At 38.8% G+C, this 25,093-nt stretch overlaps 1 protein-coding gene across 6 annotated transcripts in view; it reads left to right on the forward strand.

The window, feature by feature from the left end:
• LOC102219293 (receptor-type tyrosine-protein phosphatase S-like) overlaps nt 1–25,093 on the forward strand; it is a 95,140-nt gene that overhangs the window by 45,336 nt on the left and 24,711 nt on the right. For 2 of the 6 annotated variants that reach the window (XM_023336099.1, XM_005797090.2), the window contains exons 6-13: nt 5,485–5,595; nt 7,106–7,117; nt 14,314–14,328; nt 15,616–15,885; nt 16,768–17,147; nt 18,859–19,060; nt 21,148–21,284; nt 21,420–21,564. In XM_023336099.1, the coding sequence (XP_023191867.1) occupies nt 5,485–5,595; nt 7,106–7,117; nt 14,314–14,328; nt 15,616–15,885; nt 16,768–17,147; nt 18,859–19,060; nt 21,148–21,284; nt 21,420–21,564 (1,272 nt within the window). Of the gene's footprint in view, nt 1–5,484; nt 5,596–7,105; nt 7,118–14,313; nt 14,329–15,615; nt 15,886–16,767; nt 17,148–18,858; nt 19,061–21,147; nt 21,285–21,419; nt 21,565–24,759; nt 25,090–25,093 lie in introns of all 6 variants that reach the window. The other 4 variants (XM_023336101.1, XM_014476007.2, XM_023336102.1 and 1 more) reach the window with 3 other exon arrangements.

Raw genomic sequence — 25,093 nt, forward strand, 5'->3', positions numbered from 1 at the left:
TAAAACATTGCATAGGAAAAGCACTTCAATATTTTATCATTCTTCTTGTCATTAGGTGTCATTATACTATGTTTGAGTGTGAGAAAACTGTTGCTGTTTATCTGTAATATAATAATAATAATCTATAATAATAATAATCCATCCATTTTCTGTACACCCTGGTCCCTGGTGGGGTCAGGAGGGGTGCTGGTGCCTATCTCAAGTGAACGTTTCGGGGGAGAGGCGGGATACACCCTGGACAGGTTGCCAGTCTGTCTCAATAATAATAATAATAATAATAATAATAATAATAATACAATTTATTTACAATTCACTTTACAGTGCTACAAAATGGCAATAAAAGAATTATTTGTTGTAAAAACAATATGAACAAGATGAAGCAGTGACATGTTAACAGCTTTAAGTCTTGATCTCTCTCTCTGTGTTTTGCAGCCTAAATAAAAGGCTCAACAAATAAGTTATTACCTTGATCACCTGTTTAAAGCTTTTAAAAGACAAAAATTATTTCACTTTAAATAAGCCGCAGTTTTAAAAAAGGATTGCACAACTCTCCGAATCTGTTTTTCAAAGATGAAATTAGAGTCAGCTTCTGTGGTATTCAAAAAATAAGATCCATCCCAGGTAAGTTTTGGACATATTCAGACATCAATAGAGTTCTATATGTTGGTTTTCCATCGAGATCCACCTATTTGAGATCTGTGACCGATTTCAGATCTTAAGTTTCTCTAAAGCTTTGAAGTTCTGATATTGACTTTAACCAATTTCTTTTTAAAAACTAGTTAAGAGAAAAAAATATCCATTCTAGCATTTCATCCATTAGCAGTAACTAATCATTTTTAATAAAGGCTTTCACTGACTTAAAATTTTAAACTCCTTACTGATTTTGGAAATAGTCAGCTTTGAGTCTTCTTCCTGTGGTAACAGCTTCACCACTGAAGAGAGTTGTGGTTTGCACAGTCTGGCATTGTGCACTTAGGTATTATGCTTTCACACATTTGAAAAATTTCAGATATTTAGGATTGTGGTTATCTGGTTAGTGGTCAGGGTCAATCGGTAATCGTCATATCCTGGTCTTTAGCTTGTTTCTTGGTACAAACATGACTTCTACCTTTTTTACCTTTTAACCACAATATCCCATTTTAAAGGCAACATTGCGTTTTCTTTGTCTACTGAATGAAAACGTTGCTTGGGTAGATTGCTGTAAGGTTTTCTCATTATGGATGTCAGATCTCTCTTAGAGAGTTAATAAACGTCCTGCTGGTTGGCGGATGTAAAGATATATTTCCTTTCTGAGGTGATTACCATGTTGGTTAGTTTTGTTACTGTTGACAGTTCCACTAAAATAACACATACAAAGGTTGACAAGCACAAATACAACGCTTGGCATTATTTACACCTCTACGAAGCTTCACCGAAACGTTACATCAATTACATAACAATGTATGGAAATCTCCCCCACAGCAGATGCTGGTTAAAGTATGAATAGAACAGTGGGAGTGTGTATTTAAGGTCCCAATTGGTTTGTAAATGCAAATTGAAAAAAAAGAGCAAACTAGCTTTTAACACCTTTAAAAGGTCTGAGGTGAAAAGGTTTTGATTAAAGAGCATGCTTAATGCTGAAACAGTTCGTTGATATAATGATGATTGAAGTCACTAATGCACACACGCTGTTATGAAACAGCCTTTTCTGACTGGATGAAAGAAGGTGTGCGTTAGGCCCCGTTTACACTGAGCTGTTTTTCTGTGAAAGGATCCAGCCGCTCGTTCACATGTCACCAGTTATCAGAGTCTCTGACACTGGCACTTTGTGAAACCAGGTCTCAGAGTGGAACTTTGCAGAAACATCCCCCGCGGAGATGCGAAGTACTCCGCAGGTATGAAAGCGCACATGCACAAAACGTACGGCTGCAAGATTTGCTTGACGTCAGTAAAAAAAAAAAAAAAAAAAAATGGCGGATAGCATTGTGCTACTTCTGCTACTTGGATCTTTTCCGTATACATAAATTCTGATATGGAATATATCACATGAGCACTTGGTTCATCGGACACTGAGACGCACTTTGCATTTAATGCAGGTACAGAACCGTGAGGTCAAGAAGGACATGCTAAAATCACAGCGTGTTGGTGATCTCATCTAAACAGTGAAGCAGTGCCATCTGAATGTGGAGCTTTTCCCCCCAAACAACATCCAAAAATACTGTCAATTTCCAGACAGCAGTCACGTGCAAACAAAGCCTCACACCGCTTAGGTGTTGAATCACATCAAACCAATCTGACACTGTGGTAAACAGCTCCAGTAGATGCATCCTTCTTTCTGTTGCGAGCTTACTGTGAACAGCAGAATCCTCCTGCTTAATCCTGAGTAACTAACAGAACCGGCGATTCTTACTCTTTACTCACAATTGGAAATAATATCACATCGGACTGTATTCCACTTGCAGATTGGAACACAGTCCGATGTCTTGTTGCCTACTAACAACACTTTATTATTAAAACACCATGGACATTTTTAGTCCATGTTGACCAAAGTGATTCCAGTACCACACTTAACTTGACATGAGCTGCTATTGCTACATGCCGTCTGCCCTATTTTGTTGCAAAGCTGTCAGTTAATCAGATCCTCAAAGGGATATTAGCAAACACTTTTCACAGCAACTCTAGGAATAAAGATATGTATTACCATTTGTGAGTTATAGCTTCAATATTTTAGGATAATTTTTTATTTCCACATTTTGAAGACCTTGTAGCGCTAGTGGCCTTTATTCATTAGTAGATTGACAGCATGAAGGGCAGCGAGAGGGGAAGCACAGGCTCATCGAGGACAATAACCTCTGCATACGCTCTTCCACTGAATCTGGCAGCACTGACGGAGAGAATTTTAGATTTAAAAAAATACTAATTAAAAAGGAATGTTCTCATTTCTATTTAACTTCTGTTATCCAAGTAACAACACGAAACTGATAATTGGATAGAGCAATTGTTTGTAAGAATATTTTTGGGATAAAGTGAAACCATTTCAGGATCTTACTGACTTCTTTGTTCACATTAAACAAATAGTGGAGAGTGTCATGACAGCAAAAGGAAGCAGACTTACTTTTTTACAAATATTATCCTTTCTGTTGTTAAGACATCTAGAGGCTACAATATGCAACTAAAAGATAATTTTCAATAAAAATATATTTAATTTCTTTTAAGCTCTTACCTCTTAATAGATGAAACAACAGCTGTTTACCATTTCACTCCTCAAAAACTTGTCCTAAAAAGCAGTAACCCGGATCACAGCGTCTAGTTCTGCAGTTCAAAAAGAGAAACGGTATTTCATTCAGCTGCCAAACTGGACATTATTTAGCAAACGTTAGGTTAGTATGCCCTCTTGCACCGTATGCAATGTCACGCATGATTACTGAAGGAGAAAACCTGCACATATAAAAAATAGCCTGCTTAGTTTGGTTCTGCTTGACATTGGATGAGTGAGTTATTGACACTGTTTCCTTTCACAACAGATTTGATTGGCTTCATTGGGAGGTTGGAACTTAATAACAGATTCAGAAATGGAATAGACTATTTTAGAGAAATCTGAATTTGAAATATAGTCACTCCAAACTTATTAACATGTTTATTGTATGTATAAATACAGATGACATACATATACATAAAAACATAGGAATTCGCCCGATCCCATCATTTTACCTCATTCATCAGGGGAATCAAACCTCCCTCTCTACCCTGTATAACACCATTGTGCCAGTGAGAATATATTTCTCTGTAATTTGTGCACACAAGCATCACAGCAACACTGATCACAGTTGAATGGGACCAAGTACGTTGTGTGTATGCAAGAGATTTAATATGACAGAAGTGCTGATAAACAGTTTCTCACTGGAGCTGTTTCAACTTTTAATGCACAAGGCAGCCCAGTCTGGTTTTTAATTCAAAGCTGATCATTCCCCACTGTGTTTTCAGGATCCAGTAGAGAAGAAGATATGCAGTCATACTGTGGAAATACAGCTCATATAGTCTTCTTTAAAAATGGGAAACGAGTTCAAACGTGGATAAAACAGAAAACTAGAGTACAGTTAATATACAAGACCTCAGTGTTTTTAAGAAACATATTACCTTTTAAGTAAATGTGTCCCCTTGTGTTTCTGCTGTATTGGATGTATGACTGCTCTGAAATATTGACCTCTTCTGGAGCAGTTTCCATTAACTTTTTTAAGTTAATATGACAAAGGCATTCAAATAAATCTCTTACTTTATATGTTATAAGATATTCTATCTTATAACATATAAGAATGCTTTTGGAAACAAAGCATTCCAGATACAACTTTTGTATTTTATTTTTGATTGCAGGGATTTGTGTTTGAACATTTTTCACAATAGTGCGAGATTTGTTGCGAAAATGAGTTTGTGCTTTTTATTCCAGCACTGCTTGTATGTGAAAACCCTGTGTATGCTATCTCTGTATCTCCCTTTACATCTTTACAAGCCAGAGGCCTTTTATCACTCTCAGACAATCTGATATATAAAAACACTACATGGACGGATCTATTCCGTGTACATGTGCGGGTGCACAAGCCCGCTACTCAACGCATGTGTGTACAGTATTTTCTTTTCCAGCACTTTAAAAAAAAGCATGTCTATTACATTGCCTCTCCTCTGCTCTCCATGCAGTGCTGCAGTCTTAATAGTTTGGTGTGTGCTTCCTCCTCAGGCTTCTGCATGTCAAAGTCAGTTTGCACTGACATGAATGTGACACAACAGACAGAAGGAGCAAAACTAAATAAAAAAAAAAACGTCTCTGCTGGTAATTCAAAAGGCCATTTGCCCAAAAATGAAAATGGTAAAATAAATAAATATATATATATAACTGTATGTGTGAGAATAGCAGCCTTTGAAGCCGCAGAATATCTGATGAGTGCAGTGTGTAATTATAGCACGTTTAGGGAGACACTGTTTATCATGGCGGATTTTAGGTGGGAGGAAGTAAAGAGCTAAAGAGTGTCGTTGGGTTGTTGCCTCAGGGTAAAGCTGCTGTCAGTTTACTGCCAAGAAAGCAAAAGGCTGTGTTTTTTATGTGACAGCAGGAGAGGAATCACGAGCTGAGACAGAGGTTCGCGAGCTGAAGTGTCATCCGAGTTTACAAAAAGTCAGTTGTTTTTCTCTTGCCAACTTTTTTGCAAGGAGTCTTTCAACTATGAACATGCTATTTGTTTAAAAACGGAGGGGGAACAGTGGCGAAGGAAAAAAACAAAACACAATTCATCAGGAGAGTGCAACCCATTCAGACCGAGCCTCAGAAATAACATCAAAGCAACACTGTATAGGTTGCTGAAGCAACAGGTGGCGAGGCTACCCCAGGGGTCAAACTGGAACAGGAAGACTCATCTAGCACACAGATGTCTCAAATATAATAATAATAATAATAAAAACGTGCATGTTGTTTTCTGCATAAACACAAGCAAACCTTCTCTTGTCCACCTGCAGGAGCATTGCAGATCGAAAACAGCGAGGAGACGGACCAAGGGAAGTACGAGTGCGTGGCAAACAACTCCCAAGGCGTGCGCTATTCCTCCCCAGCAAACCTTTATGTGCGAGGTAGGACCCGAACACGAAACAGCTCTGCACACATGTGGACAGACAAAAGGAAAAAAAAAAAAAGCACATCTAAGCCTCGGTTAAGGTTCTCTTTTTAACGAAGCTACCTCTTTTCCATGACTGTGTTGTTAAATGAGTATTACTAACCCATCCATTGTCTATAATATATGTTGACCCTGTTCTTTTTTTGGTATTTTTCACAACCACATTCCACCTTAAACCTTGGTGTGATCTCGTACAGTAAAGAAGACTCAAAGTGAGCCCATGCCTCGGTTTAACTGCATGGAAACATCTCTGATCTTACTACTAAACTGGTTTCTATACTAGAAGGCAGATACAGAGAAAATACAGTGCCTTGCTAAAGTATTCACGTACCCCGAGCCTTTGCAGATTTTGTTATATTACAACTACAAATGGCGATGTATTTTGTTGTAGTAAACCAACACACGATTGTAAATGCCTGCTTTTTAAATGATTGCTTAACAAATTAACATATAAACATTTATTTGCATTCGGCCGGCTTTACTCTGATACCTCTAGAAAAAATGTAGTTCAGCCTTAAGCTGGTTGGTTAAGAATTCAGTTCACCTGTGTTTAATTTAAATTCAGGATAAAATTAGCTGACCTGTGAAGGCATCAGAGGTTTTCTGAAAGAGCATTAGTGGGCAAATAGGATCATTAATGACTGAGGAAGTTTACCTTCAAATATCTCACTGATAGCATTTTAATGCATCAACAGACAGGCCAGCAACGAGAGCATTAATGAGGCAGAACATTTTTCTTCAAGTTGGGGAAGCTGGGACTGTTGCTCAGGGTGACCAACAACTGATTGGCACCAGAGCCAATTTGCTTTTACAATAATTCAATAAGGACAGAACATATTTGTATTGAAGATATTGCTGAATTAATAAACGTAGGTCTAAATTGATATTATTACTTCTGCCACCACCTGTTTGGGAGAGGAACTGCTTGTTCCAGAGGAGGGTTCATTTAGGGGACATAAACACGTGAAAGAAAATGGCCAACATGGAAGACTTGGGGCAAGAACTATCCCTGCTATGTCACTGAAACTTAGTCATGGCAGCATAATGCTGTGGGAATGTTTTTTCTTGACATTTCTGTTTGTGGTTGTAAACTACAGTATGTGAAAGGTTTGAGCCGTGACTAATTTTGGAAGGCACTGTGCTCTGATTTTAATTGCGAAATCAATAAAGATTGGCTGAACGTTCGCAATCTCTCTCAACGAACTGAATGCAAACTCTACCTGGGTGCTGGTGTCCCGTAGGCTCACAAACGGCGCCCGATGTTCTGATTCAAAAGTTCAGGTTCTTTGTTAACGTGGCTTATCAGAACACTGTATGTATGTGTTGTGTGAGGTTCGTGCAGGAGCGTTGTGGTGAGGCGAGAGTGGCTTTGCGCTGGCCGTTTTTATTCTCTCTGTGTTTCCTCGTTCTCTCTCTTCCCCCCCCCACGTCATTGTGTTCTGCATCAACCCCCTTCCATCCCTCAGAGCTTCGAGAAGGTTGGTGCGCTCTTTTCTTTGCTTTTGTTACTCCTTTGTTTCAGAAAGCGTCACTTATTGAAACAGCAGGAACCAAAAAAAAAAAAAAAAAAGAGGAGGAAAAAAAATTAGCTTTAAAAGTGAGACATTTAAACCGTGTGACAAAAATGAGGAGAGCAAAGCTGCTGCGAAGATGACGAAGCGGTCCGCCCATGCAGCAGAGTGCCTTGACTGCATTGTGAGGCCTTGTGTGCAGAACCCTTGGTATTGCCTTCACTCCCCGATCAATGTTTTCTGCATGGTATGATCTTGTTGTCATGGAGACCCAAGAATTGGAAGATTAAAAAGAGGCAATGTTTGCATGGAAGGAGTGAGAGAGAAAGAGAAAGGAGCACCGCTTGCATGGGTGTTGACTGACGGACTGACACAGGAGCATGGCGCAATGTGTGTTCACCCCTAATGATATGCTCGGATTGTGATATTATTGAACTTGCAGCCTTGTCGTGTATTGCAGCTGTTTTGTTTTGGGGGTTTTTGCCCTTTTGTTTTGTGTGTCTTTTTGGTTGTTGTTTTTACCTTTTTGTCCCTTCTCCCATGTCATCACATCTGCTCCAGTTGTTGCACTGACTGGGAATGTTGCACTCGCTGAAAAGCTTCTACATGCCCCTTTTTGTTCCGAAGTTTTATGTTTGGTTGGTCAGTACCAGCTGGTTCTTCGGGGCTAAATCCATAACATGAACTCAAGATGTGCAAGGGAATAAACCTAACTCGAGCGCTGCATATTTGAAACTGCTGCAAGAGTAAAGTTTAAACATTTCTGACCACTCAGCTGTACTGCAGAGCTGTGTGTACAGAGTATTCCATGTGGGAAGTTTTCATGATGAATCATTCTAGATCTGGTTCCCTAACAGGTTTAAAACAATACTTAAACTATGTAAAATAAAAAAAATATGATGGCAGGATTTACTAATGAGTGTTCTACTTAGGAAAACAAAATATGTTGTTACAAGTCAAAAAATCACTTGGAGATCTTAAATTCATGGCATAAGAAAAGTACACATTTATATTCTAGTTTTTTTTTTTTAGATTGCATTGCAAAAGCAGTTACACTTTCTGAACTTTTCCACATTTTTTTCACTCTAAAAAATTTATTTAGTTGGGATTTCAATATCGAAAACTCAAGTTGGAAAATCTGGCAAAGAATCTGGCGTTACACAAATCAGTCCTCTTTGGATAAGTAAAAGACAGAAGTTGGCTACAAATAATTAGTCCAAAATGTAATTTTATGACTTGAATGAAAAACTCTATAGGTATGATAAAAAAACGAATAGCACATATCAACCTGAACACACCATACCCAATGAAACATGATGTCGGCAGCATCATCCTTTTCTTCTTAATCAGGGAGGAAGATGGATGATGCTAAATACTGGGCAATCTTGGGGGGAAAAAATGAAAAGACATGAGACTGTGGCAGAGGTTCTCCTTCCAGCAGGAATACAACACGAAACAAACAGCTTCAAAGACAGGATTTATCTCAAAATTTATTCATGCATGAGAATGGCCCAGTCAAAGTCCAAAGCTAAATTCAGTTGTGGTTATGTGGCAAGACTTGAAAATTAATACTCATGAAAACTCTCCATCCCATCTGACTTAGCTGGAGCATTTTTATAAACAAGAGGAGACCCACATTTTAGTCTCTAGATGTGCAAATGCTGGTAGAGTCATATCCTCGGAACCGCAGCTGTACTGCAGTGAAGGTTGTTCTTCAAAGATGTTTGGAAAGCTACATACAAAAGCACACCACAAACAAAGTTATCTGAAAACTATCTCCTTTTTTTTCTTCTTCCCTTCTTTGCACTACTTTGTGTTGATCTTTTACATCAAATCCAAGTACACTGCCTTAAAGTTTGTGGCTATGTGGCAAAACATAAAAACCTCAATTTGTATAAATATTTTTGGAAGTCACCGTGTGGCATAAAGGGCCACACGGCTTTTGGCTTTATCTTTGTTTAGATAAATATAGCATTGTGAATCTGCAGTGCCTTGTTTTGTTCACTCGAGTTTTCACTTTAGAATGATACATTAAACCGATACAGTTGAAAAAGGCCAATGTTTTCATTTTGCCATGACATCAGATGCTGATTGTTGATCAGTCTTCTGATAATGAGCCGGATGGGCCTGCTATTTCATAGCCTGGGGCGATTTTCAAAATAAATGCTATAAATACATTTTAAGATTCATCTGAAACATTTCTTTTTCCATTTCAGCCATGTAGTAATCTCTGCAAGCAGAATAACATCTGCTTTTTAGTACAGTGCTGTCTGAGGGCCTGTTATCAGTGTTGGTTTTCAGCCTGCAGACAGAGATTTTCCCCAGATGCTCTGAACCTATTAACGTTACGCACGTTAAATGGTGAAAACCCCTTAATTCTTTGCAATTGTACTGTGAGAAAAGAAAAAATATATATATTAAACATTTTCAAAGTGTTTACTTACGTACCCACACAGTGTTTGACAAGTGTTCAACCAAGCACTCTGTTTAGTTTATTGGTTCTGCTCGTTTTCTAATAAATTTTATAGACCTGTTCGTAATTACCCAATTTACTTCTGAGAGCTACAAGAAGGTGTTTAATTTAGCTTTACACACCTTGTACAGTGTTTTTATATCTTTTTTGGCATTTTATTACCCACATTTATTTATCACATTCTAAATAAATTCAAAGCAAGCACATATTTGAATGGCTGGAATACGCCAGTAAAGATGACTGTCAGTAAAGTAATCCTTTTCACTATTCACTATTCTTTATACATTTATAATAGAGAAAGTGTATAAAGACGCTCTCTGCGTTTAAGTTGCCTAAATCTGGTGCTCTGTTAAATGTATTTATCTATTTTATCTCTGTTGTAACCTTAATTTTTAATTTTGTAAAATCTGACCTTTTATCAACTAAACACAATTTCAAATCTAATCATATGCTCAATATATATTCAATGGAAACATGACTTATTTTTATGTTTTTTAAAGCTCTTCAAAGCCTATCAATTGTGTAAACTGTTATGATCTGCACTGAAAAAGGAAACAAGTTAAAATTCTCACTATTTTTTGACATTTTTTCTATCTGAAATTTCTGAGCAATTTTATCCACTTCTAAAACTTCTAGCTACACTTACTCTAAAAGCTTTATTATTCATTTTTAAAGAACAATGCTACTTGGCACATGTGCGTACAAAAACTTGCTCTGCTGAGGCTTTTGCACAGTAAGATCTCTTTGTGTATAGGCTAGGTTAATATTAGCTAGATTTTTTCTGTTTTGATATGCCTTGTTGATATTTGCCTTACAGCAGGTTGTGTTTTTGGTTCCAGTTAGTGCTGCACAGTATTAGCAACACAGGACATTGTGATGTGGTTGTTGAATATTGCGGTTCTGAAATAGATTGTGATTAATTCGCATCCTTTTTGTCACGACTCACTTTTTCTTTCATTATTGCAATGCTTACATTGGTCTGTGTCAGAGATCTCTGCAAATACATCGCTATGAAGCAAAGTTATCACTTATCGATATTGTGAAGTCCTTTTGTCACTGCAAGATTGTGAACATTGTTATTACGTCTACTGTGATTCATTATATCGTGCAATTCTAGTTCCAATTTCACAAAGAGACACTTTCATAAAGAGTTGTTCTGCGGTTTAGCGAGTTTAGCTCTATGCTCAGGTCTTCCCCCATGTGGTTGCTGGTTGAGCTGCAGCTAACTGTGCTCTAAAACTATGGAATGGACTAGTTTTTGTGCTGACTTTGAAAATTGTTCATTGATGAGTGATTCATATTTTGTCAGGCATACTTTTATAAATATTTTGTAAGGTTGTACTATTTCATTTTATATGAAAGCGCTTACTGACTGTGAATATGATAAAAACAAAACTCCATTCAATGGAATATGTCATTTCCTTCACACCACAAAAAATCTGTTTTCATGTAACATTAATGACATTCCTCATATTTTTGAGACATTTGATGGGATTTTTCACCTGAATGTGTTAACATATTCATTTTAAGCATTTTCACTTTTTTTTTTTCATTTTTGCAAATACAAACACCTTTTAACTGTTTGTTAAAGTGTTTATTTAGCTTTTTTACGTGATAACATAATAACTTTTCAGCTGGCTTATTGAGTTTTCGCACAAAAAAATCTCCAGGGCAAATATCTTCCATCTGATTTATTATACATCTTACATAATGTACATTATAACACATACAGTATTTTCACTTAAAATTTTCAATATTAATCACTCACACCAGTAATAATATTTTGACAGTTTAAAAAGTATAATTACAATTCACTTCTTGAGTTAGAAAGGTAGCTGCTGCAAACTAAGACGTTTAATGGTTTTCAACTCAAATCTTTATATATTTATGTATTTTTGACAGACAATTAAGCTCAAAATTATTCATACCTCTAGAAAATGTACATTGGTGCTTATTTTCATTTCGCCAATAAATTGTTTCTGGTAGGAGATGACTCAGGCCTCTCCAGCTGTAAAATGATATTGTTCTCATGCGTGGAAAAAAAGGTTTCGGTATATTTTTCCTTCATCAAATTTTCATCAATAAGCAATAAGAATTAGGCCAGTTTTCATTCATTACACCCAAAGCCACTGCAGTCAAGAAATAGGAAAACTTTCACTTGTCTTGGTTTATGTTATTCCAGTAATACTTTTACTTAAACCATCCCCTCTTCCCTATTGTTTGTGTTTTGTCCTCCCCCGCCTCCCCTCTATTCCTATTTCCACCAGCGTCTCTAATACATCTGTATTGAGTGGCATTTAATATTAATCATACCCATTCTCATTTTTATATATTCAGAGATATAATGATTCCCCCTTATTACAGTGGTTAATGAAAATTGTGTCCTTGAGTCAGACAGGATGGTTCTCTGTAAATGTCAGCCGTATAGCTCACAGAGATACTGCCGTAATCCTTCTGACTCTGCCAACTCCTTCCCAGGCTGTTGCCAGCAGACTCCCAGCAGAGGACAGGACTAATGATAGCTCCTCTAATAAAGACTGAAGGTCCGCAGCTCTTACAAAATGTATGGAAAATGGAGGGCGGGGGGGTTGGGGGGATAAAGAGCCCGGCTCGATTAAAGTACAGCTAGCGGCACTGTGAGCAACTGAGGGATTATCCTTGGTTATGTGCTTGTTTTATTCTTAAGCACTCACCTGTGTTCCTGCAATTGATTCTTTAGTCGGAGCTCTTTGAATCTGAATGAAATCTGGGTTTTATGTAGAAGAAAAATATAAAGCTTTCTCAAAAATCATCTTGAGTCACTACCTCCATCCTGTTGCTCACATTATTACCAAATTAACTCACAATATGCTTAATAAATTGCTGTTTTTACTTGACACGTTTTTTTTTTACCCCCTTGTTTCTAGATCAAAACTCATTTTGTCATGCTGCATTGCACCTGCTGTGTTTGTGTTATGCACGGGGCTGGCTGTGTGTCGGTCTGCTTGTCTGTCTCCAGCATGCTCAGGCGAGGAGATGCCTGCACAATCATGTCTGTTTTCTAACAGAACTATCTGTTCTTGTCTCTTTGTCTCTTTCTTCTCTTCAACTTGTATCCAATTCTGGGTATTTTTTCTGATTATTTTCTACTCTTTTTTTTTTTCCGTAAGACTTGAATTACGTTTACTTTTCATGGAATAGTAGTGAATTCACAGCAAGAGCTGACTTTTTTTTTCTTTTTTTCTGTAAATTTGTTGGAATTATGGAAAACTATTAACTTTTGCCCAACTGTCTCTAACTTCTTTGAAGTAGGGGGATGTGGCCTGTGAAGAATCCATGTAATGATGTTACTCATTAAGGACTGGAGGTTATGCAGCAAGTTTATGAGTATTTATTAATCCTTCTGTGTGTTTGATTTTAGATTTTGAGTGATATGTTCTAGCAGTAAACAGAATAAGCTTAGACTCTTTTGCTTTGCCAATCTGTAGGATTTCATTTGAGACGTTTTCAGTTAATTCCTAGTTTTAGAAGATTATTTTTTCTGTTAATTTATCTTTTGTTAAATTGTTTTTGTTTTTTTTTTTTCCTCATACAGTACCTTGCAAATGTTATTATATTTCATCATACTGCAACCACAAACGGTTTCCAAAATTTCATAAATTAAAATATGAAAAGTGTCTTGTGAAAATGTATTCAGTCCCCTTCACTCGGATGCCCCTAAATAAGATCCATTGCAACTACTTGTCTTCAGAGGTTACCTACTCTACAAAGTAGCAGAGTCCGCCTGTGTGTATTTAATATCAGAAATCAAGATGTTCTGTTTAAGCCTAAGCAGTTTTTAGAGAACAAACAGCATCATGAAGGAACACAGAGATTGGACAGAGAGAAAGTTGTTTAGAGGTTTAAGACAGGGTTAGACATTGAAGCATCTCACAGAGCACTGCTTAATCCATACCCTGTAAATGTAATTGATAAGCGAGAATTTTTGGCAAGTTGAAAATTGATTTTCACACACACTCTTTATCCGTCCAGACTGAGTTTGAGTAATTTCGCAAAATGGTCACAACATTTATTCTCTCGATCTACACGCCATGCTTCAGATTTTTATGTGTAAAATATTTTTAAAGCCATGTGTCATTTTCCTGTAAATTCATAATTATCTACTACTTTGTGCTGGCCTATTCTTTATAAGAACTTTGAGGTTTGCGGTTGTTAGGGTGTGTCAAAATGTGAAAAAGTTTCCCTTTGCAAGGTACTGTTGGCTTCCTGTAGTGCTGAGTTTCTAGATTGTTTCTGCTCTTCCCTTTCATTCTCTCCTTTCATCCAGAGACGTTTGTCTGTTTCTCTCTCTGTTTTGTTTCCTGTGCTGTGACCCTCGGGTATCTCCCCTTTTTTTCTTCTATGTTCCTCCAACATCCAGTTTCTTCTAGCCATTTTATTTTTCTATCTTTTTTTGTTATTTTGTTTCTCCTTATTTTAGAAGCATCTGCTTTCTGAATGGGCCTGACTCTGGTATATAGCCGTGTTTTTAAATAGATCCATGTGTTTTCTTCTTCCTCGCTCCTCTTTTCTTCCCCCCTTCTTCCCTCCTTCCCCCCGCAAACCCCCACCTCTAATCCTCTCTTTATCTCCATCCCCCACCCCCTGTCTTTTTCCCCCTCCTCCTTTTCTCTCTTCTTTCTCTTCATTCTGTCCGCGCCCTGATGTGTAGGAGCTTCAGATACATGTACATAAGTTTATTAACTTATAAACATGCATATACTACCTCACATATCTCTCTCTCTTTTTGCTCGCACTCTTTCATGCTGTCTTGGTGTTCTTTACTTAATGTCTCCAACGATCACAGCACCTTTTTCGGACCCTTTCGACCCACTCTCTGTCCACATTTCCAACTCATTTTGACGACACACTGTTATCAGTTATTGATCCTATGTATTGTACAGTATCTTGTTGTACAATGTGGCTGTCCTTTGCTACATTGCCTGTCATTGTCTGGAAGAGACGCAGAGCTGCCTCTGTCTTTCTATCTTTCTCGCTCCCTCTCCCTCTCTCTCTCTTTCTGTGTGTGTCTCTACTTCTACCTGTCTCTGTATTGTCTTGACTTGCTTCTCTCTGTCTTCTTATTTCAGTTCTTCGTTCTCTTCTTTGTGTTCCTCCACCATTTTTTATTCCTCTTGAGTTGCCCAGGCATGCGAGTGACCTATGACTTCAGTCTCTCGCTGCGTCTCCCCTCTGATACGTAGTCAGGCGAGCTCTGACAGATGTAGTATTGCATATAACTTTGCTACTTTGCTTGTTCTCCCTCACATCAGGGTGGGAGAGAGGGGGGACACAAATAGCAGTCAGGGCCCTATTGATCGGCCACTCAGTGATGCATATACATGCTCTAAAAACAGCCCCATCTGCGGCACAAGTGCCTCGAGGCACAGAAATTGCAATCAAGTAAAGTTTCTCTTTGAAGTCTCCGGATAAAGTTTAGAATGGCTTCAAGGAGGGGGATAAAACGAGAACAATGCAGCTGAAAGAAAAAAGGAAGCGCAAATTCTATTCAGGAGAAGAGAAACTGACTATAGGTGTCATGTCCTGGTTGAAATGAAACTCAAGAGTTTGTCACAATATTATTTTGAGTAGGCAGCTCACTCTGAACGGTTGAGCTTAACACAAGATTTGTGTCTTTTTGTTGAAATCATCAGTGCCATAAAGTAATTGGGACTAAACTTGAAATATCCCTTTGTAATTTTCTGTAAATCCCTGAAGTTCATTTTCCCCCTTCCTGTTACCTCTCCTCTCTCTCTCTCTCTCTTCCTTTTTTATCTCTTCTTCCCTCACTTTTTCTCTTGATCTCCTACTCTTTGCTTTGCTCTTTCTTTCTCATTCTTTTTCCCCACCTTCCCCCTCCTTGCTCCCCCTCTTCCCTCTTTTCTCCTCCTCTGCCTCACACTTTGTACCCCCTTCCCCAACCCTTCCCCATGCCCCCATTTTCCTTTTTACCCCGGCTCTCTTCCTCTCCCAGTGCGCCGCGTGCCCCCTCGTTTCTCTATCTCACCCAACAATCACGAGATCATGCCTGGGGGGAGCGTCAACATCACCTGCGTGGCCGTGGGTTCGCCCATGCCTTACGTCAAGTGGATGTTGGGCACGGAGGACCTGACCCCGGAGGACGAGATGCCCATCGGACGGAATGTGCTGGAGCTCAACGGCGTCCGGGAGTCGGCCAACTATACCTGCGTGGCCATGAGCAGCCTGGGCATCATTGAGGCCACTGCTCAGGTCTTAGTCAAGAGTAAGAATCCATTTGTAATATTTTTTTTAAAATAGGCATTGTTTTAGAATGTGTTTTATTTGTCGAGTACACATCCTGCAGATTTGGAGATGTAAAGATTTCTGATTTTCTGTATCCCAAAGAACAGCACGAGCCAATTTCATCTTTTTGTTTTTTTCTTGAAGCTATATGAGGCCCTTCTGAAAAAATTAATATGCTCTAATTTATCAGCTCTACAAGCTGGAGCAAGTTGCTGCTGCTGAAATTAGAAATTTGAGAAACCATATCATTAGAGCTTAAAAATAGTTTAAACCCTGAGTGCACCATGAGTCATTATTATTCTTTGAGGATTTCACCACAAAATACAAACCCCAAAAATACCACCAAGTTATGTATAAATAATGTTTTCTAATTGTGGGACTTATGGATTTTCAGTTTCGTCAACATATTAAGCTACTTTGTCAGCTGTAAGCATTGGAGGAAGCTAGAATTTGAATTTCAGATTAAATTTAATTTAGAATTACAACAATGACAATTTTGTGACTTGTTTTTTCACCTTTTTTGACCCACAAAAACTGATTTTAGTACTAATTTCAGCTAATTTTAATTTCAATTTACAATATCATGTTTTATAGATATTCTTCAGCTGTAATATAAGACAACATTAGAGGCTAAAGACTAACAGAAACTGTGTGCAGACTGGAAAATTATCTTATTAGTTTTCAACAGCAGAATTAGAATTCCTTTGTAAAAATATTGTAAACACTAAATGTCTAAAACAAAATAATGCCTTCAGATATGGCGATAATAAAGATATAGAATGTATATAGCATGGGGTAAACCCAGCGAAATCATTTGCAATAACTAATAATCCTGTCTATCTGCTGATGTTGGGATCCACAGCTTTACCAAAGCCTCCTGGCATGCCCATCGTCACAGAGACCACAGCTACCAGTGTCACCATCACCTGGGACTCGGGCAATCCCGACCCCGTGTCCTACTACATCATTCAGTACCGGGCCAAAGGGCCAGACAGCAAGTATGAGACGGTGGACAGCATCACCACCACCCGCTACAGCATCGGTGGACTCTACCCCAACACTGAGTACGAAATACGGGTGTCGGCCTTCAACAGCATCGGACAGGGGCCGCCGTCGGCCCGCGTGGAGGCTCGCACCGGAGAGCAAGCCCCTGCGAGCCCCCCGAGGAACGTGCAGGCCCATGTCATCTCTGAGAACACGGTGATGGTGCGCTGGGAGGAACCAGAGGAGCCCAATGGACAGGTGGGGCATTTTGAACTTTGAAGCACTTCACACACTTTTTTTTTGTACTTTAGAATTATTTATTTAATATTATCAAATTGAATACATTTAAATACTTTACTTTTCTTTTTTTTGCATTTCTGAAGGTATTAGAGTCTCCATTAAAACATGTTGCAACTTCAGTGTAAATATGTCAATTGAGATGTATTTAAAGCATTTAATCTATGTCAAAATGACAATAAAATTACATACAAGTTCCTGTTTCTAGTACTTTTCAAGTAGAAAAACAACAGTGCTGCTTTAACATTTATAACACTGGCTTTTGGCAAGCTGGTTAGAGAGTAAATGATGTGTGACAGAATTATTGACTGCATACAGTCTATTTCATCCATGGTTATGTCATTTTTATATGAACCTGAACTAACAGAGATTAAGTCTGACAATGTGACAATGTTACATGTATATATATATGTATATATATATATATATATGTATATATATATATACAGTATATATCAGTTGAGCAAGAAATTAAAGCTTAGAATTGATTCTAGTTCAGAAACAACAAGTACTCTGCCTACTGACACAAGAAACATTTGGCTCTACTGCCAACCATGGTGACTTTAAGAGAAACATACAAACTGCTTCACATTAAGTCTCAGTGGCTCTGATCTAACCATGCATCCCCTGGATTTTACTGGCACCAGCCACAGAATTCGCAGTGTGATCTACATACATTGTTACAGATGGAAGTTAAAGCATAAATAACGACGGTCCAAGGAACAATCCATGTGGAAAACCTGCAGACACCTTCATAGAAGTTAATTCACAATTTTCTGAATGTTTTGTGCTGTTGGTATTGATTTGCTGCACTTACAAAGGAAAACCAACCTGATTAAAATAGGGATGAAATACTACACCATATGAAGAGGGTCTTCATAGAAAAGTCTTACCTTTGCTTACTGTGAAGCTGTTTTGCAAGTAGCTGCATTTTAAAACAATAAAGAGGCCCATTTCACATCTTTATTGGGCACTTTTGTCCAGCTTGCATGTTCACTTACTTTCTGAGGACCATGTCTTGCCAAAGATTCTGGTCCCATAAGTCTCTTGCTACTTTCTCTGCTCTCTAAAAAAAGAAAGGGTAATTGGACTGTCCACTCTAAGTTGAGAGTGCTCCCTCTTGAGGCCCATTTCCTTTTTCAAGCCTACCTAACTGAACAGCGGGTTCATAAAAGCGCAAGACTGAATTGAGTGCATATGGGGATTATGGATAATAAAGAGTAAGCGAAGGGGAGGTGGGAGAACTGGAGGTTTAGGGAGTTGGCATGGCAGAGAGATTACATAAACTCTGACCTACCTACTGTGTTTCCAAAAATCCCAAATGGCTAGAGGTGCAGTGATTACATCTTAAAGGCCAGAATCAGCTCATTGGTTTTGTCAATTTTCCTCTTCACTGTGGCCGTTGTATAAAATCTCTTTGTAAAAATGGCATTAAGCACACAGTAAAGCACCATATCATCTGGACTAAACACTGTAAAGTAAACCAGATGACCCCAGCCATTGTAAAGTCTGGCTCTGTTAAAACATGGTATTATGGATTATCATTGTAGAGTGACTGAGGGATTAGACCAAATAATAAAATGTTGTCCCTGATAACCTAAAAATCAGATTCTGAAGCAGAGGCCTCAGTTATAGCTGTAATATAGTTGCTGCTCTCTTCGTTCCTTTCTAGGTGAAAGGCTATCGTGTATACTACACCATGGACCCATCCCGAGCCATTAATGAGTGGCAGATACACAATGTGCAGGACAGCGTGATCACTACCATTCAGAACCTCGTGGCCTCAGAGACATACACCATCCAAGTCCTTGCCTTCACCTCTGTAGGCGATGGCCCTTTTTCAGATCCTGTACATGTGAAAGTTTTGCGTGGAGGTAAGTGCCTCAATTTCAAAACCATAATCAATCCCAGGTAAAGGAATGTATTGGCTGATATATTGACTCGTGCCTGCAGATATAGGCAAGTACTAAGCTGGATTTGTCAATAGAGGTTTAAAGATCAGAATTTCATGTTCTGCATCTCAGTCATATATTTGGCCAGTTGGATGGACAGTCATTGTCCTTACTGTTCATACTGTAAGTCTGATCGATATCTTTAGTGGCTGGGATGCTGGAGTGCATGTTGAGTGGTGGTGAAATTGTGCACCATGCTTAAATGTTGGTTAAGCATAGTCAATATTGGTATTACAATTTTTATTCATAGTTTTAGAATTTAATGTTTTACAGACATTGTGTAAGCTTAGTATGCACCACTATCTACATATGATGGAAACATGAAAATTGCATACACACTCTGGTGTAGTCCATTTCATCTAGCACTCTTCACACTTCATTGGTGTCCCTGATGTCAACACTTCATAAAAAAGACTTTTACCAATAGGACAGGACTTATTCTGCTTCTATGACATTTACAAGGTTAGAGAATAGAGTGGGACGGATCTTTGATCACTCCCTTTCACACAATATCTCTAAATCATTCAGAGTACTGGATCATCTCTTATGCTTTTTCTCTTCAGCTCATGCCACTGGGAGAAGGTTAATTTAGAATCTGGTGAATCCTTTCTATGTCATTTTACTACTGAAAAATCCACTGCTGGCAGATATACAGCTTTCTGACAGAGACAACATATATTTTTAATTAAAATCTTTTGATATTTCAAATTTCTATGATATGTTGCACTCTAAGCTTATCAACCGCACTCTAGTCATCATTTGTTTCATGCCAGATACACCTGCAGTGTTTGCGGCTTAAAAAAAGATCAATATAAGTCTCATCTGATCAAAGTGATCAGTTCAAGTTAAAGCCTCAGCATTAGCAAACTGTGCACATTTACATACAGGATGGCCAGACATAATACTCTTTTTATCCATAACATGCCTCCAAAACAACTGATTTGCATGTAAATAGTATACAAGGGTAATTATGGAAACTCTGTGATTTCAAAATGCCAATCTTTAACAATGAACTATTGACATTTTTATGTCTCTTACCATTATGCTCACTGTGCATGATGGCCATGTAAACCTGAGTCTTTTTCCCGCTTTGTTAGCCACACATATGGACAAGTTTATGCATTTACCAATTTTCTTATGAGCAAAGAATTTTAAAGAATGCCTGAAAGTAATAGAACATTGAAAAATGTAGACTAAGAAGGAACTTCCAAAGACTGTATGGAACAGAAACTTGAGAATAGAGAAGTAGAGAATCTACAGCAAAACAGAAACTAAACACACAGTGACCAAAAACTGTAGTACAGCCAAAATAAACCAATAAAAAAAACCCTAAACAAAACACAACTACAAGAATTTGACCAAAACACAATGTTTCAGAGATCGAAAGCAGATATGAAAGACCACACAAGAGAACAGAAACAACCAGACTGATCAAAATAAAAGGATAACAAGAATCTTAAAACTAAAGGATCAGACAAATGAAAATAAAGCAGCACAGTAAACAGGAGATGTGAGGAAACTTATAACTTTGACTCAAAATGCATCATAAACCAAAACATAGCAGAACAAACACAAGATGCCGTTACAGTCTTTTCATACACTCTGATCACTTTAAAAGTAGTCAGGCATTTTGTACAAAATACTAAACTCAGTTGATTTTCTTCATTTTGGTATTAGAGGTTTTCTTAAAAGTGCCAATAATTGCACCACCAGTGATTATTATTAGAATAAGTTTTTTTTCACTGAATAAATTAATTGAAATTTAAAGGCTCCCGTTCTTCCACATTTTGCAAGGTGAAAATTAATCTTCTTAAAGTTCTTTGCACATCGTTAGCATGGGTGCTAATAAGTGTGGAGGCCGCTATGTCTCCTGTTGTACAGAACTATTTGATGAATCTTTTCAGGATATTGAACTACCAGAAGAATAATCATAGTTTGTGTTTACATTAGAAAGATACCTGGTTGGAAGGGCTGAGGCCTTACTGGGTGTATTGTCTGGTCCTGCTCAGTTCCAGGTCAACCAGGAAAGTTTAAAGTCGGGAAGGTGACAGACACCAGCATTGAGCTGACCTGGGAGCCCGCGTACACCAAGGAGAAAATTGTCAACTATGAGCTTCTCTACAAGCCTGTCAAGTTTGGCAGTTTGGTAAGCTTTTTTGCTCACTTGTTTTTTTGTGGACTTTGTGCCATCGTAGAAGTAAAGAGGTGAGATAAAAGGAGGAAATGTAAGAGATTAACCCGGACACTCAGCAGGGTTCACCTCTCTGTTCTCCGCTCACAGGAGAAGTTGACCTTCGGGTCGAGGAACTCTTACACCGTCGAGGGCCTGAAAGCGAACACCGAGTACTCCTTCTCCCTGGCCGCCATCTCCAACAAAGGCATCGGCGCATTCACCAATGAACTTGTGCAGAGGACATCCCAAGCCAGTATGTCCTTGTTTCACTAATTTTATATAATATGCTCACACAAGCACCGCAACGAGCGCCTCCTGCACATTTTAATCGTGTCATATTTACCTCCTTGGGAAATATTTTCCGCCTCTCAAATCACACGCTCACACATGTCGCCATTTCCTCAGCTGCTGACCTGATAAAAACCTGGAAACCATCTCAGAATCTCTCCATGTGTCTCCTTTCTCATCCCATCTGTCCACCTCTCCCTCCTCCCATCCATCCGTGCACCTTTAACTGTGTCTATCTTCCGCTGAGCGGCCTCTCTTCCCCCACACAGCCAAAACAACACGACAGATGGAGACAGAGCAGCAGAATTATGTTTTTGTACTTTTATTTCTTGGCTATCTCTTCATTTCCTTTCCTCTGTCAGTGTACAGTATAATGCATTTTTGAGAGGCTGAAACTTTCTTCCACTTACTGACTCGCAACCATTGGTGTGTTAAAGGACGGTCACTGGCCTGTTACGATGTCAGGTAAGTACCATGTAGTTTATATTTTACCACACACAACACTTGGATTCTCTCCCTTGTCTCTATTTCTTTCACTTTTTTTATACACAAACACCGATAGCCGATAAGGCTCAAAACGGATCCACCTTGTTGCTCTGCATTCAAAATCCCCTCTGCCCTTAAGAGGACAAAACGATAAACAAGAAATGGAACCAAGGAAAGAATTCATAAAGTCGCAGGGGTGATTAAGTACTCTAGGTTGTCTCTGACGTGGTAAGTTTTGTTATTTTAATTATTTAACAATAACTCAGCAGAACGGTGACTGTTCGCTCCCCTTCTGAAGTGACATAAGTGGGTGGTACACTAGAGGTGTCAAAGCGGAAGGTGAGGGGAGGGGAGGGTACCTTGGATAAAGAGAAAAGAAGGTGCTTGATAAGCAGACTGTTTCGTGCAGTAGAATTCATTTCCCAGGGAGGTTAGGTGTGCTTTGTTATCGCCAAGCTTTGGTGCACATCTAGATTGTCCCCCGAGGCCAGCAGAACAGTGGCTGTATGGCTGAGTGAATAGATACTTGAACCTGTCAGCTGTGACTGTTACACACACACACGCACACGCCGACACGCGCACACAGAGCTGAGCTGCACACCTCAGGAGATCAAGCACAAGCCTGGACACCTCGCTCGTGCTTTAGCCTTTGCATGTGTGTTAAGGTGAGTGATGTCTGTTGTAGTGGCGGAAAGGTGTGAGAGTTCTTCATGTTTTCCTTTTTTATATATATATTCCATCCTGACTTCCTGTCTTAGTGCCTTTCTTTTCCAACCTGACTTCTAAATCATTTTGGCACTGTGTAAGATTGTTTTAGCTTGTTTTATCTCCTTGTTGCAAAGCTTAAGACCTTCCCCTTGTCAGAGCAGGAAAGTCTCACCACACTCTATTATCCCAAGGACTCAGGGATTATGCTGCCATGGAGGCTGCTGTTGGGAAATGTGTATAAATGTATATGTGTGTGTGCGCGTCTGCTTCTGGGTGGAAAGCTGTGTGTCACTCCTTCAAAAGGAGAGAATTTATTTTTTGTTTTCATTCTCTTTTTTTCATTCATGAACCTGGACCCCTTTATGCCACCAGCTACAGCCAGATGATAAAATAATTGTTGGCTATCGGATGTGCAATCTTCTTCATATAATTAAGTTGTCCACTTAGGATCAATACTCTTGTCTCGGGTTTATTTCATTATCCTCTAAGCCTAACATTATGCATTTACATTATGCTGTAGCACCCCTTTTCTTTTTCTTCTTTTTTTTTTTACTTTCAAGCCTTGCAAAGTATTCATACCTCAAGTTTCAGCCTTTTATTTAATTCGTAGGGATTTTATGTGATAATGTACACAAATGTGAAGTAGAAGGAAAATGACACGTTTTTTTAAAATTTTATCTATCACTGAAAACTTGTAAAACTTAGTGGCACTACTATGTATTCACATGGGCTGCATTTGGTAGCACTTTTGTTGCCCTGCAGCAGGAAGGTCCTGAATTCGAATCCTGGCCACGGGTCTTTCTGCATGGAGTTTACATGCTCTCCCTGTGCATGCATTGATTCTCTCTAGGTACTCCGTCTTCCTCCCACTGTCCAAAGACATCATTAAAACAAAAATTTGTTTTTCTAAATTGTCCTTAAGTGTAGGTGTGTGCATTAGAGTTTTGATCTATAATCAATACCTGGGCCGGATTGCGCCAACATTACTTTCTTGAAATTAGGGTTAGTCTTTCCTGGTGCGTTTTTAATAAGGCTACTGTAGATAAAGCACAGAGAAAACTAAACTAGAAGGCTCAATGTAGTAAGTGATGCTACTTATTCTAGTGTACATAGAGATGTAGGTCATTTACCTGATTGAGGAAATAATGAAAGCAAATGCAGAAGTTGGACTGCAATAAGTGCAGAGCACTGAACAACTAATTCACGTGTGGCTTCGCCCTGCTCTGCTCCTATCAGTCACACATCCAAGTGACTCATCCAGCGGTTGCAACAAGCATCAAAATGGAGCTGGATGATGTCAAGCAAATCCTAAAAGCAAGATAAATTACACTACTAAGCCAGCAGATTGCAAAATCTGACTGGAAATATTATAAACTGCTATTAGTTTCAAATAGTAAAATATTTACTTTGGGCTCTGGCTTCTAATTGGAGTTATTTAGTCAGGTTGGATTGGGCTCAGACACAATGTCTATGGGTCTGGGCTGGGTTGTAAAATTTCAAGGTAATGTTGAAGTCAACTTTTTGTAGATTGTAGATGACATAAACCTGAGTAGGAGGTTCACCTACCAGCAGGTCAATAACCCTAATTCATATTGATTTAGCCTAAAACACTTAAAGCTAATGCAGAAAACTGGTTTAATGTATATGTTCCTTCCACTTTACAATTGTGCTCTACTTGGTGTCGGTTTATCACACAATAGTAAATCTCAGTAAACACATTAAAGCTTGTGGTTGTAAACGGACTAGATACAAAAAAAAATCAAGGGGTGTTGATACTTTTCCAAGGTGTGTGTTCTTAATTTCAGTTCAGTTTACTTTCATTTCTTATTTCCTTTTTTTTTGCCCTTGCTTCCCATCCTTTTGCTTATGATTTTCCCCCTCTCTTACTGTTTTATTGTTTGTTTGTTTGTTTTTTTCATATCCTAAACTCTTTGCCAATTTGCTCCCTTACCTCTATCCATCCAAGAGCCCTCAGCTGCACCTGAAGGTGTGTCCTGCGAGAGTGTCAGCTCCACCTCACTGGGAGTGAGCTGGAGGCCGCCTCAGGTGGAGGCCCAGAATGGCGAGTTGGCAGGTTATGAGCTCAAATACCAAAGGGTTTCTGGGACAGGAGAAGAAAAAGGAGGAGAAACTCAGGGCTTTGAGGTGGATGGGCCTCCCATCACAGCGCAGCAGACACAGATTGTGTTAGAGGGCCTGGAGAAGTGGAGCTGGTACAATATCACTCTGGCAGCCTCCACAGCAGAGGGGACTGGACCCAGAAGCCCGGCTGTGCTGTGCAGAACACATGAGGGTGGTAA

Source organism: Xiphophorus maculatus, chromosome 6 (assembly GCF_002775205.1).
Source record: "Xiphophorus maculatus strain JP 163 A chromosome 6, X_maculatus-5.0-male, whole genome shotgun sequence".
Classification (NCBI taxonomy): domain Eukaryota; kingdom Metazoa; phylum Chordata; class Actinopteri; order Cyprinodontiformes; family Poeciliidae; genus Xiphophorus; species Xiphophorus maculatus.